General features: G+C 35.5%; 1 protein-coding gene across 3 annotated transcripts in view; it reads right to left on the bottom strand.

Moving 5' to 3' along the window:
• The window catches only part of LOC138693268 (zinc finger protein 26-like), a 40,584-nt gene that overhangs the window by 10,109 nt on the left and 18,030 nt on the right, over positions 1-12,445 (bottom strand). For all 3 annotated transcript variants that reach the window (XM_069817135.1, XM_069817126.1, XM_069817119.1), the window contains exons 3-5: positions 7,566-7,815; positions 3,913-4,019; positions 581-718 (exon numbers count right to left, since the gene is read on the bottom strand). In XM_069817135.1, coding sequence (XP_069673236.1) covers positions 581-718; positions 3,913-4,019; positions 7,566-7,815 — 495 coding nt within the window. The remainder of the gene's footprint in view (positions 1-580; positions 719-3,912; positions 4,020-7,565; positions 7,816-12,445) is intronic.

Below are 12,445 nucleotides of genomic sequence, written 5' to 3'. Positions count from 1 at the left end.
AATTAGCTTTTAAAATGAAACCAATGTTTGTTCACTAAACTCAGAAACACTATACAATACAGACATGTAAAACAATCGGAGTAAGGATACGCATAGAAGCTGACTTTTAGTCCAAACGTCTTCAATTTCTCATAAAATTAAAGAATATATTGGACACTCTGATTTGCTAAAGTTTCATATTATATAATATATATATTTTTTTACTAATGGCAGGTACTTGACTTTTCGGCATTCACCCATATGAAGTCAGTTCTGTTAACAAATAATTTACCGACAGAGTCATTGCTCAGGATGCGTCATAAGAGGCTGGTCTACACTACACCTGCGATGAGATGAGGATGGAGATTTTTGTTGGAATGACACAGGAAAACCGAAGCCTCTGGAGAAAACCCATGTGCTACCTGGACCACGGGCTTGCCCAACACAAGATATTATATAATATTAATATTACTATATGAACTGCTAGATACACAATAACAGTAAAGGGGTTTATTATCAGAAAAGAAACAGTAACTAAATAAATAGCTTAAAATTCTTGATTTGTCTCATATAAGTCTGATAAATTCACAAGACAACTCACCTCTGGCTCAAATTTTAAAACTGGAAATGTAATTGGGTATGCAGTTTCTTCACATTTGATGTCTGGTATATAATCATAGCTCGGAATGGAAGGGTCTTCCTCGATCTCATTCAAATCCACTTGCAAGGAACTTCCTTCCTATGAATCACAAATAAAACAGAAGCGAATATTACAGTTTCATGCGAATTAGCTTTTAAAAAATGTGTATATATATACATATATATATTTTTTTTTTCACTATTTAAACTCAGAAACACTGGGCATCATACGAGAGCTGATCAATAAAGACTGCAATTGATTTTTTTGCCCTCCACTATTCCATTGTTGTGAATTAATGGACACATGATCTGTAATAAAATATTTAAAACTCACTTGATCATAATTGTCAGTTTTTCCATCCTGAGAAAAATGTGTAGATCATTCATTGTTATAACTTTCAGAACAAACTCACATCTCATAAATGATTCTAAACTTGGAAATTAATAACATCACAGCCTTGGTATCAGTGTAGAAAATGATAAAGGAGCAAAGTACGGAGGTTGCATATTATCTCTGCTGGTGACTAACCATTGAGTTTCAAGTGACTTATCTTGGTCATGGATGTCAGAGCACCAAACGCAAAACAAAAGATATCTGGTTGCCTTCGTTCCAATGCTCTCGTCACTGCTTGTCTGAGAGTTTAGGCATAATTTTTCTCACAGATTAGTGCAATCTCTTGCTATCTATTTTCCCCCTCACCATAAACTGTGACGTTGCAGACATAGATATAATACGAGATCTTTATAAGGCCAGGACTGTAGGCTGGATTGATGTACAGAAGACAGAAAATATACCACAATATTCGGCACATGACATCTGTTATCATGATGAAAATGCCGCCTCCGCTAGTGAAGCTGTGACTTTTTATTTTTGCAAAGTGTTTCCTCAAGATTTTCAGAAATAGCAATTGATATTGATGGGAAGATAAGACCTAAACCCAAGTACTAGTATGCACAGTAACACAAAACCAAGCCTAGATGATGTCACCGACGAACAGGAAATCCCGAAAACTTCAATATGGTTATGTGGTATTCTTCACCGACAACAAATGTTGTGCTACTGGTGTTGATTTCCATCATATATTTACAGATGTGCCTGGACTGCTTTGTATACCACGGTCATTCATCGTCACTCACCTTCCAATGTAACAACTCTCACCACACATTCTTAATTATACAGTTCCTGATTTTAATTGTACTGTATATTTTAATTTGATGAAGTATTTCATTGCCCAGTAGGAAGGGTGAAAATAGGTGTACAGTTACTTGAGAAATCATAATTTATTAAAAAGGAAAACAAAATGTTAAATGTACTGTCACTCACATTACAAGACAAGGACATGGATACAGTATGCATACACAATAATAGCAAACTTTGCTCTTCTAAAAACTGGAAAGATAAGTTTTTTTTTTTTTTTTCACAATATAACAGTGATAACTGAGTGGGAATAAAATTCCTGTAGAATATGTTTAAATTATGAAAAATCTTCTGTATTTGTTATCACTAACATTACAGTTCTCTGTCACTCACACTTACTCAGAATTACTTAGTAGAAAAATTATTTTGAAATACAATTTATGCTAAGAAGACACTGAAATATATCATTAACACATTATAAAATGAAACGCGACAAAAAACCCATACAACTTCTAGTATTTAAAAAAAATATATATCATGCCCGTCTTAGTATACAGTTACCAATTATATTGTATAACTCAGGGCTTTAGAGAAACCAAATCTTAAAAGAGTTTACTTATATCGTGATATATGATAAAAAAAATACTGGCTTTAAAATCACTGAAATTCGCATAATAAACAGCAATTGATGATATCTTGAAGCTAAGTTTCATGAGGAAAACAGTTTCCCACCAAATTATCCTTGTAAATAGGAAGTACATGGTGTAGGCAAAAGTTACGATAAAATTTCCACCTCGTCTCATAATTTTAAAATTTTTATGAAAGTCCCACTCCTCATGGAATGAGTGCACATTCACCAGACAGTTCCTATACAGACCGGTTCCACTCCAGCCACTACCTAACAAAATCTGTTGTCAGACGGCAAATGGTTGTACACTACGCATATGGATAGGACTGTGCACGCTTCCCTATGCAGACTAGTTCCATTCCATCCCTTACCACTTAGCTTCCTCGGCACAAGCTCTACTATTATTAACTTGACAGAACATTACTACCTGGGACTGGTCTGCATAGAAACTCTCTACACATATCACATGAGAATCTCAGTTCTGTTCAATACACAAGTTGGGAAACTGTACCTGTAAAAAATCAGTCTCGCTATTTAATGATCAGCCTATATATTGTAGGTTGTTAATAAATATGTAGGAACCTTTCAGGAATGGACAGAGGATCTAAAAACAAGCACGGAAGTTCGTGTAAATTTAGTCAATTTCACATTGTTCTTTTAATTACATGTGGTTTAGTTCTTACATTAGTGGTTCAGCTTTATTAAATCAACAGGCCATGTAAAAAAAATAGAGAAAATCTAATCATTATTGCCACTTGGCACAACTGAAAACAAGGAATAGTAAATTTCGAAAGGCTCGACTGTTTCCTAGTAAGTGGATAGGTTGTGGGGGACCAACATCCTGGTTGGTTCATTCCCTATTCAATCCATTGAATTTTTACTTAAGGAGAATTTGAACAAGAACTTTGAGAACATTGCAATTTTGTCAGAATGTTAAAAAACCTATTATCAGGCAGTACATCTCATTTGACAATATGTGTCAGAGGAAGAACAATAATTGTTTGTATACATCTGAAGTCTGATTAATATAATTATTATGCTACTAATCAGCGATGTATGCAATGAAGGGGAAAGGAACTGGCCATCACACCCCATAATCTCCTGACTTAGTTGTCTCATGAGTGATGCCTTATTGGTGTCACTCATGAGGCTCAAAACTGTCTTCGGACAGTTGACTAAACAATGACAACATGTTGAAGACGGTTATCAGCAGATACAACAGGCACCTGGAATATGGAAGAGAGTAACGTAGTCTGTCATGCAGCACTTAGAAGTTGTATTAGAATTCATGTCGGCCATTTTGAGCACTATGTGTAGAATTATGCACGGACTTTTTAAACAAAAATGTAAAAATAATGTTGCAGTAAGAAATATATATGAACTAAAAAGTACCTGTAATTAATAAACAAAGAGAAATCGATTATAAATTTACATGAGGTTGTTTGCTTGTATTTTTAAGTCTCCTAAACATTCCACAAAGGTTTCCCACATGTTAGTTAATATCTCTATATAATCAGTAATCACTTACCACTTTTCGCATTCTTCCATCTTCATTTTCAAAATAATTTTCTAGGTTCACTGGGTCTACCTCAGGTTCTATTTTAAGCACTTCTACCTCAGGTTGTATTTTAAAAGCTGGAAAGGATAACCCAAATTTATATGTAACTACATCATTATTCTCTCTCATCTACACATAAAACTAAAATTTAATGCCACATATTTTTACAATTACTAATACACAATATATTGTGACAGCTGCAACAGGGTTCGAACACGCGTCCGACAGGGCGCGCGGCAGACGAAACGCTGGTACTGGGAGCATCTGCATGTTGAAGGGCAGAGGGGGTGTATTACGTCAACGCGGCGGAGAGAAGAGGCTAAGTCGTCCGTTTTTTTCGGCGGGTTGCGCGCGCATCTGGTGCCTGCGGAGTGAAGAGGGGTCCGGATTGTTTGAGTACTTTCTCTGGAATGCTATCTCTGGACACGCGTCGAACTTTCCAGGCTACGTGGTTATAAAAGAAGAAACGCGAGCGAACTTGAGCAGTTTCAGTGTGATTCATGATTAGTTCAGTCAGTAAGCCAGTGAACAGAGCAAGCCAGCCAGTCTTGTGTACCGGAATACGACTTGAGTGTACGTCCGCAACTGTGTCAGCATCCGAAGGCCTGAGTTCGAGTGCAGTGGACCGCAGTTGGAGGGACCTGAGTTCGAGTGCAGTGGCCTGTCTCTGAAGGTCTGTGGTTCGAGATACTGTGAACTCGAGTGACTGAGCTAGAAGAACTGTGAACTGAGAACTGACAGTTCTGATTTGTAAATAGTGCTTTGTAAATATTAGTTAAGATTAACAGTTCATTGTTGTTCGTAATAGTCCAAGTAAATTGTCATTGTCGTTTGTGGAGTGCAATAACGAACGCTGTGTTGCTGTGCGGAGAGCAAATCCCATTGTTGACGGGAGTGAAGTTAAATTGTAGAGAGTGAAGAGTCCTATTGTTGAGATAATAAAATTTCATTGTTGTTTATTTTAAAAACGTTACAATATGTTACGCCGAAATCTTTAAAATGCCTATTTCAGGTAATGGGCAAAATTCTGTTTTTTTTTTTATGAATAATGAAACTCTGTTGCAGATTTTATGAAATAGGCAGATTTATTGTTGATTTCATGAATTCGGCATTTCTATTCTTACTAATTTCATAAAATAAGCAACTGTATGACGACACAAAGTATCCATCTCGTGGATGGTATCTGTACTACAGTTTTACAGCTGATTATGAAAGAATTGGGTCTCTGTATATTGTTTATGGTGAATCTTCAATCCCATTACGCACTACACACTGAAGGAAGGAACATACTTCAATCATTCAAAATAACCTCAAAATTGCAGCACATCACTCTAGAGATACGATGTGATCACTGCAAAAGCTGTAAACCCACCAAGCCCGCCCAAAATACTTCAGTTTCTTATAAGACTATATATCCAGTGGATCAGTTTCTTCCGAAATTTTCATAGGAAATAATAACAACTCAGTGGTATCCCCATCATTTTGCACTACGCAGGAAGGCGAATGTTATCAATCAGTTTTTCAGTCCAGGGCAAATCTATCTATCAGAAAGCATATATGCAAGGAATATCAAACCCTGAATAAAGCAAACCTAACCTGTCACTGATCCTCGACCATAAGAAAACTCGCTTTCTGTGTATCCACTTACTACCAAAATGTGTATATGCAATGCATACCAAAAGCCTGAACTAACCATACCTAACCTGTCACGGATCTTTACCTTTATAAAAATTCGCTTTATATCTATGTACATAATAATAATATAGAATAACTCTTCTCGGGTTCTCAGCCAGGTGAGTTGGAGATTAGATTCCAAGCTTTCGACAGCTAGCTCAAGTCATACATAATAATAATAATAATAATAATAATAATAATAATAATAATAATAATAATAATAATAATAATAATAATAATCCGTGGCGCTACAGCCCATGAAGGGCCTAGACCGACCAGACGGCTGCTGGCCTCACACCCACATGCCAAAGCAGAGGTGGTCGATCATCCAACCAGAATGGAGGTATCGTGTGGTTAGCACGATGATCCCCCCAGCCGTTATAGCTGGTATTCGCAACCGGATTTCGCTACCTAGCGTAGCTCCCCAAGTGCATCATGATGCTGGGTGGGCACCAATTCCATACACCGGCCGAAATTTCATGAGAAAATTTCTTCCCCCATGAGGACTCGAACCAGCGCGCATTCCATAACGCGAGTCCTAGGCAAGATGCCTTAGACCCGACGCCATGGTGCGGAACATCTATCTACATAGGCTACCTATCAAATGTAAGGCATACTAAAAGTCTGAACAAACCAAACCGCTTATATTGTTCAAAACTGAGAGAAAAAGATGTCTAAGAAAATATAGCAACTGTGAGAAATTTGGTGAGCTTATCTTTTGTTGGTGGTTGCCAAGGATGAGATGCTCCTGCAAAAACGATTATAGACCAAGAAGTGAAAATCTTTCAAACGTGGTTGACTTACATATGCAATTCAACATGTCATACTAACATCACTTACAAAAATCATGAATAGTATGGAACCACAGTCTAGTATATACAGTCACGAAGCTCAACCCGTAGTAAATATGTAAACATTAGGTAGTTGCTCACCACTAGGATCGCTAATATCACCTCATTACAGGCAATGCAAAATAGTACTGTCACAGTCTATTGTTTCTAGCACCCTCAAAACTCAAGCTTCGTGACTATATATAGTAGACTGTGATGGAACCATACTTCTTTTTTTTTTACATTTCTTCGAGTTGTAGTGATTTAAATTATTTTGCTTTCTCAATTCATTATTTGCTAAAAATAACAATAAATTTCAGTAATAATTGTAATGATAATAACAGTAATAATAATAATAATAGTTGAATATAATATTCCAGGTATTCTTTAAATTTTGTCTGAAATTGCTCTATGTTTTTGTTTCTTATGTTTCTAATCCTATATTGTGACATCATACATTACCTTAGTCTTAAACATTTTTTTTTCTAAACTATGTTCGCTGTTCATTTTCAATATAAAAATATTATTGGTGAAAAATTTCATAATTAGGCTATATTATGTTATTTTATTCTTAGCACTCAATTCAATATTAGGAAGAATCGCTAATTTTCAGTTTGCCTAACTCATGAAACAGGCAAAATATATACATTGCCGATTTCATAAATTCGGCAATCGTTGTGTTGAATACGTGAAATTAGCAATTTTTCTGCCTGTTTCACGAAGTAGTCACTTTCGTACATTCGCCGTAACATATACATCCTTGCCTACATACACAAAATAATATTTTCTGACTTTCAGACATATTTAATGCGCAATTTCGTTAGTTCTGAAATAACCAATAATGATACACATATCAGTTGAACACTGTTCATAATATTTTAAGTACAATAAAATTTGTTTATAGTTAATGCGACACTTCACATACAGCAACAGTTATTAAAAAGTGTGGCTTTAACTGTTACTGTTAACTGTCGTTTCATAACCTATGATTACTGCGCTTCTAACCAAGGTTGATGCACTTCGCCATTAGAGTTATTTCCTTTCTTTAGGCATGCTTAACAATCGTACTGTAGTGAATTTTAATCAAAATACAAACAAATAATATATTGCAATACATACCAGGATATCTTGCTAAAGAATAGGTATGGTCAGTCTTATAGAACTGTTCCCCTTTTGAAATGCAAGAATTTCTTGGTGAACAATAGGTATGGTCATCTTCATAAAGATCCTCTGCATATGAATTGTTAGGACTTGTTGGTAAACAATAGGCATGATCATCCTCATAAAACTGCTCTCCATTTGAATTGCTACTACTGTAACTTTCTGTCAATACAGTTTCTTTTCTTGTTTGCCGTTCTCGTTTATGAACCTACAAAAGTAATACAAAAATATTACAGAATGAAGTTATATAAGTTATCTTAGAAAAAAAATAAATAACCGGCTGTAATAAGCTGGAAGAATTCGGTTAAATTTGTGAGAGCTTAGGTTTACAAGTGAACGAATTTCTTATGCAAGCCTCAGCTCTGTGTTTACCTCTCCATTCGTTTGTTTTTTCTGTTTGTTTATATTTATTACGAGATATTTAAGAGAGAGAGCAGCCATTAATGTAATAGGTTTAGTGAAACAAAACTAAAAACTTAATGATTATTTTAAAATATAAGATCTAATTTACCAGCCATTTCAAAACCATTAATATTACAAAATGCTTTGGTCACAAACCAGTTTTTCAATATTCTCTTAAATTTATTAATACCACAGGATGGTGCACTCGGTGGAAGTAAATTAAAAAGCCTAATTCCAACAATCCTATAACAATTTTGAACTTTTGCTAATCTAGTGTATTCAAAATCAATATGATTCCCTTCTCTAGTGTTATACTTATGTACATCACCTCTCAAATTGAATGTATTATAATTCTCTCTAACAAACAACAAATATACAAAATGATATTGCCTACATCCAGTGCAATATTTCGCAATTATGCATTGCTATTAAATCTTTGGAGACATCTTCCAAACTCTCAGACAGTCTTGATGTAGTTCATTCTGTAGTCACTTCTCTGGAAAGTCTACAAGGGCCAGTTGGAGCTGCAGTGAAGGATAAGCTCTCTTCAAGTTTGAAGAAAAACCCAGGATTCAACCAATCAGTGCTATTAACAGAGTGCTAAGTGAAGGTAGTACCGAAGTCTTTGAAACTGAGTATACACATAGATTTGTGCAAATTTAAATATGCACCTATTACTTCATGTGAAGTTGAACGATCATTTACAGTCGCGCTCAAACCTCTTGGCATTTGTGAGAGAGCCAGTAACATGCGAGCGCGACGTTGTCACAACTACTCTCTCTGTCTCTGTCACTCAGCGGCAGTATTTTTAAAACTGTGGAGCACGACCCTTTATCTAAAATTGGTTTGATAGAGAGATGCAGAAGACTTAATAATAATAATAATAATAATAATAATAATAATAATAATAATAATAATAATAATAATAATAAATATTATCATCTGAGTGCATCTAATGAAATTAAAAGTCATAAAATATAGAAAAATTAGTTGGGTCAGAAGTAAATAATCATACTCGCTGAATTTATATCAGTTCTTGTAATAGTTTTACTTTTATTAGGTTAATAAAGTTGTCGAATAACACAAAGGCACAGTGTAATAAAATAAATTGAATGATAGGATTAATTTGAAATAGTAATTTTCTGTACAAATCAATTGACACGGCCCTAAATAGCATTATGCCTATGCTGTCAGAGCATATTTTTACAAAAATAGCGGTTATTATATAACTGTGTTCTGTTTCAGGAAAATGATGAATTAATAAAATGTACCTTTTGTGCTGCAAATTTCTACTCCAGTGGCAGAGCTAATGGTGAGCCAACATCGTCGCCATCAGCTCGCTCACCATCAGTTTCACTGTCATCTGTGTCACTGTCTTCTTGTAATTAATGACCACTGATTCTAAAATATTTTCCCAGCCTCTTTAGCGAAATCTTCCTCTTGTAATTTCACCGCGTGTTTCACGCATTTTACCCAGTCCTCAATTGTCACATTATCAAGTTCCTTATTTTTACAAGTTCTTTCACATCCAACATTTTGAAAGTTTTGTTGTTTCTAGCGATCTCCCTTCTCACTTGAGCCCAAATTAGTTATATTGCATTATACTGGCAACAGTAAGGTGGGAATGTTAAATTTTTATTTTAGTAGGTTATTTTACGAAGCTTTATTAACATCTATGGGAGTCTTAAAACTTCATGTCCCATTTCATTGGCCAGCTGATCAAGTTCATACATTTTTTTTATGCTTTTGAAAGGCAACACTCTTTCCAGAAGTTCTGACTTAGTTTCTGAGGGACAAAAACTAACACCTTTATTTTTCAGCCTTTCACTGAGTTCGCATTTTTTTTAGAGGAGGTATTTGGTGTTCTATTAATGCTAACGGAATGGTATGGAGCATTGTCCATTATAATTATACTCCCTTCCTCTAGATGATTTAGAAATTTGTTTAAGAACCAATCGCGAAATGATTGTGCCGCCATGTCTTTGTGATAATCACTGGTTTTCTTTTATTTGAATACTCATTTACTATCTGGAACGAAACATGTTTCGGCTGATCCCACATGGCAAACAATAAGTCTACCTCCCTTCCCTAAAGGCACTTCAAGACCTCCATTCCAATTTTAGTCTTGCCAAACATATTTCAGAGAATGATTTTTGTTGATCCACGTTTCATCAAGGTAAAATGTGGATCGAGTGTCACCTGATGATCTATCTGATCATGTGCATTTTGCGCAGAAACTTCAGTCTTGCAAGAACAATATCATTCCATTCCATTAGATATTTTCGCCCATTATGGTTTTCCTGTAGCAGAATTCCAATTGATTCAATAATCTTTTAGTGGAAGAAACTGAACCAGAGTAATTATTTTTTTTCTAAGCAGTACAGTTAGTCTGTCAGCTGTCGGAAATTTTCTATTATCGTAAAAGTAAAAAACTGTACGTCGTACAACGTCTTTTTGGAAGTCGTCTAAATTTGTAACTCTTTTAGGAACATTTATATGCTTTCTAGGAGAATGGAACAATTTATCAGCACCCTGTGCTTGCGCTCTTTTAACTTCTCTGCATACACGGGACACTGTAGAGACACTTAAAGAACACGCCTTGGCAGTCAGTGCTTGACATTTTGAAAAGTTAAGATTTTTACGCATTTCTTCAGAAGAGCATTTCCTAAAGAAATTATAAACACTAAACACCATTTTCCGAATTTTACTGCCATATCCACTCGATCCACCATTCCCACTTGCACTAAGAGACATATTAATTGTTCTCAGAATGCCAAATTGCCAACACACGAAAAAGATATTACATTACACTTTCATATACCGTACTTTAAACAGTGCGAACTGCACACAAAACAATCAGAAATCGGACTGACATTTCAATTTTAGTAGTCTCTCCTCTCACAAACATATAACTCTGTTTATATGCCGAAGGGACCCTTTGTTTGAAGTTGTAAGTTTATGGTTCTCAAAATTCTTACATATGATAAACATTCCTTATCCCATCACAGCCATATAAACATCGTCCACTACTTCATTGCCAGAAGTCGGCACAAAAGCAATGAATCAGACGAAAAATTGGAAATCTTACGAAAGTATGATGAAAACAGTACTCTTAATCAGAAACAACTCTCTGATTCATTAGGAATCCCATCATCAGCATTAAAGACAATAATAAAAAATCGCGACTGAATCTCTGCAGCTGCGATGTCGGGAGGATGTAAGCACAGGAAAGTGAAGTGTGGTAAACATAAGGACTTGGAGAACACGCACATGACAAATACTATAAATGACTTTTTTTCGAAAGAATTAAGTACGGTACATATTGTAAATGTCTTTGACGTACAGTACAGTAATTACATAATGGAGTAATATTGTATTACCTTTCATGAGTCATGGTTTCAATAAATAAAAATGCTAATAGATACCGTATATAAGTCAAAATTAGTATACCCGCCTAGTACGCGGTCCCAGTTAATACGCGGTCCCTTGAACAGTGTCTTATCGGGGTTTTACTGTATTAAACCATAAAATTTGAACCACTGAGGGTAGAAATGTGATGTCTGTTTCTATGTGTTTAGAAAACATTAATCATTCATCAAATATATATGCAGAGCCCCTACAATATACAAATTTTTCGAACGCAGTTGTTATTTGATTTTGAGATTTCTAAGCGGTGAGTATGCGGCGAGTCGGTGTGCCCATATGTTGCAACGCAGCACTGCCGCTATTGGCTATCACTGATAAGTGGACACATCTGCAAATGTCAGTAGGATTGAGCGCGACTGTAGTCAGTATAAAGCCATGTTACGCAATAACAGGAGAAGTTTTCTATTTGACAATTTGAAACACATGTTTGTTCCTTATTGTTATGGGGATCGTAATTTGCAAACATTAACAGCAATATGTAATTTCAAATTTTTTAGTTATTTACATACATCTCCAGATTATTATACTTAGTTCAAGACCGTCTCCAATACTCAGAACTTAATGTAAATATCGATAGTGGCCAAAATGGCGCCGGTGGTGATCCAAGCATTATTACCACGTGGTTTTGTTATGTTTTCTCGTGTTAATTACGTCTTGAAATAGGCCGTTCGTGTTGTGTACCGGGTTGTAATTCTAATAGTGGCTCTGTGTCTCATATTTCAGCATTTAAGTTCCCGAAAAATACAACTTCACTACGCAACAAATGGTATAGTTGCAGAATCGTAACAATTTCCAAGGCAATTACAGTTTGTTGTTGTTTAATCAACTGTCCGAAGACAGGTCTGAACCTCTCAAATGATGCCAACAAGGCACCACTTATGAGACAACTAAGCCAAGAGATAATGGGGTAGGATGGCCAGTTCCTATCCTCCTAAAATGACAGTGTTACACATAAAACATTTTGAACCTAGATTACTTATTAGGAAACATATTTTTCCTATCGTAAATGG

Source organism: Periplaneta americana, chromosome 2, assembly GCF_040183065.1.
Source record: "Periplaneta americana isolate PAMFEO1 chromosome 2, P.americana_PAMFEO1_priV1, whole genome shotgun sequence".
NCBI lineage: Eukaryota > Metazoa > Arthropoda > Insecta > Blattodea > Blattidae > Periplaneta > Periplaneta americana.
This window is presented reverse-complemented; position numbering and strand designations above follow the sequence as displayed.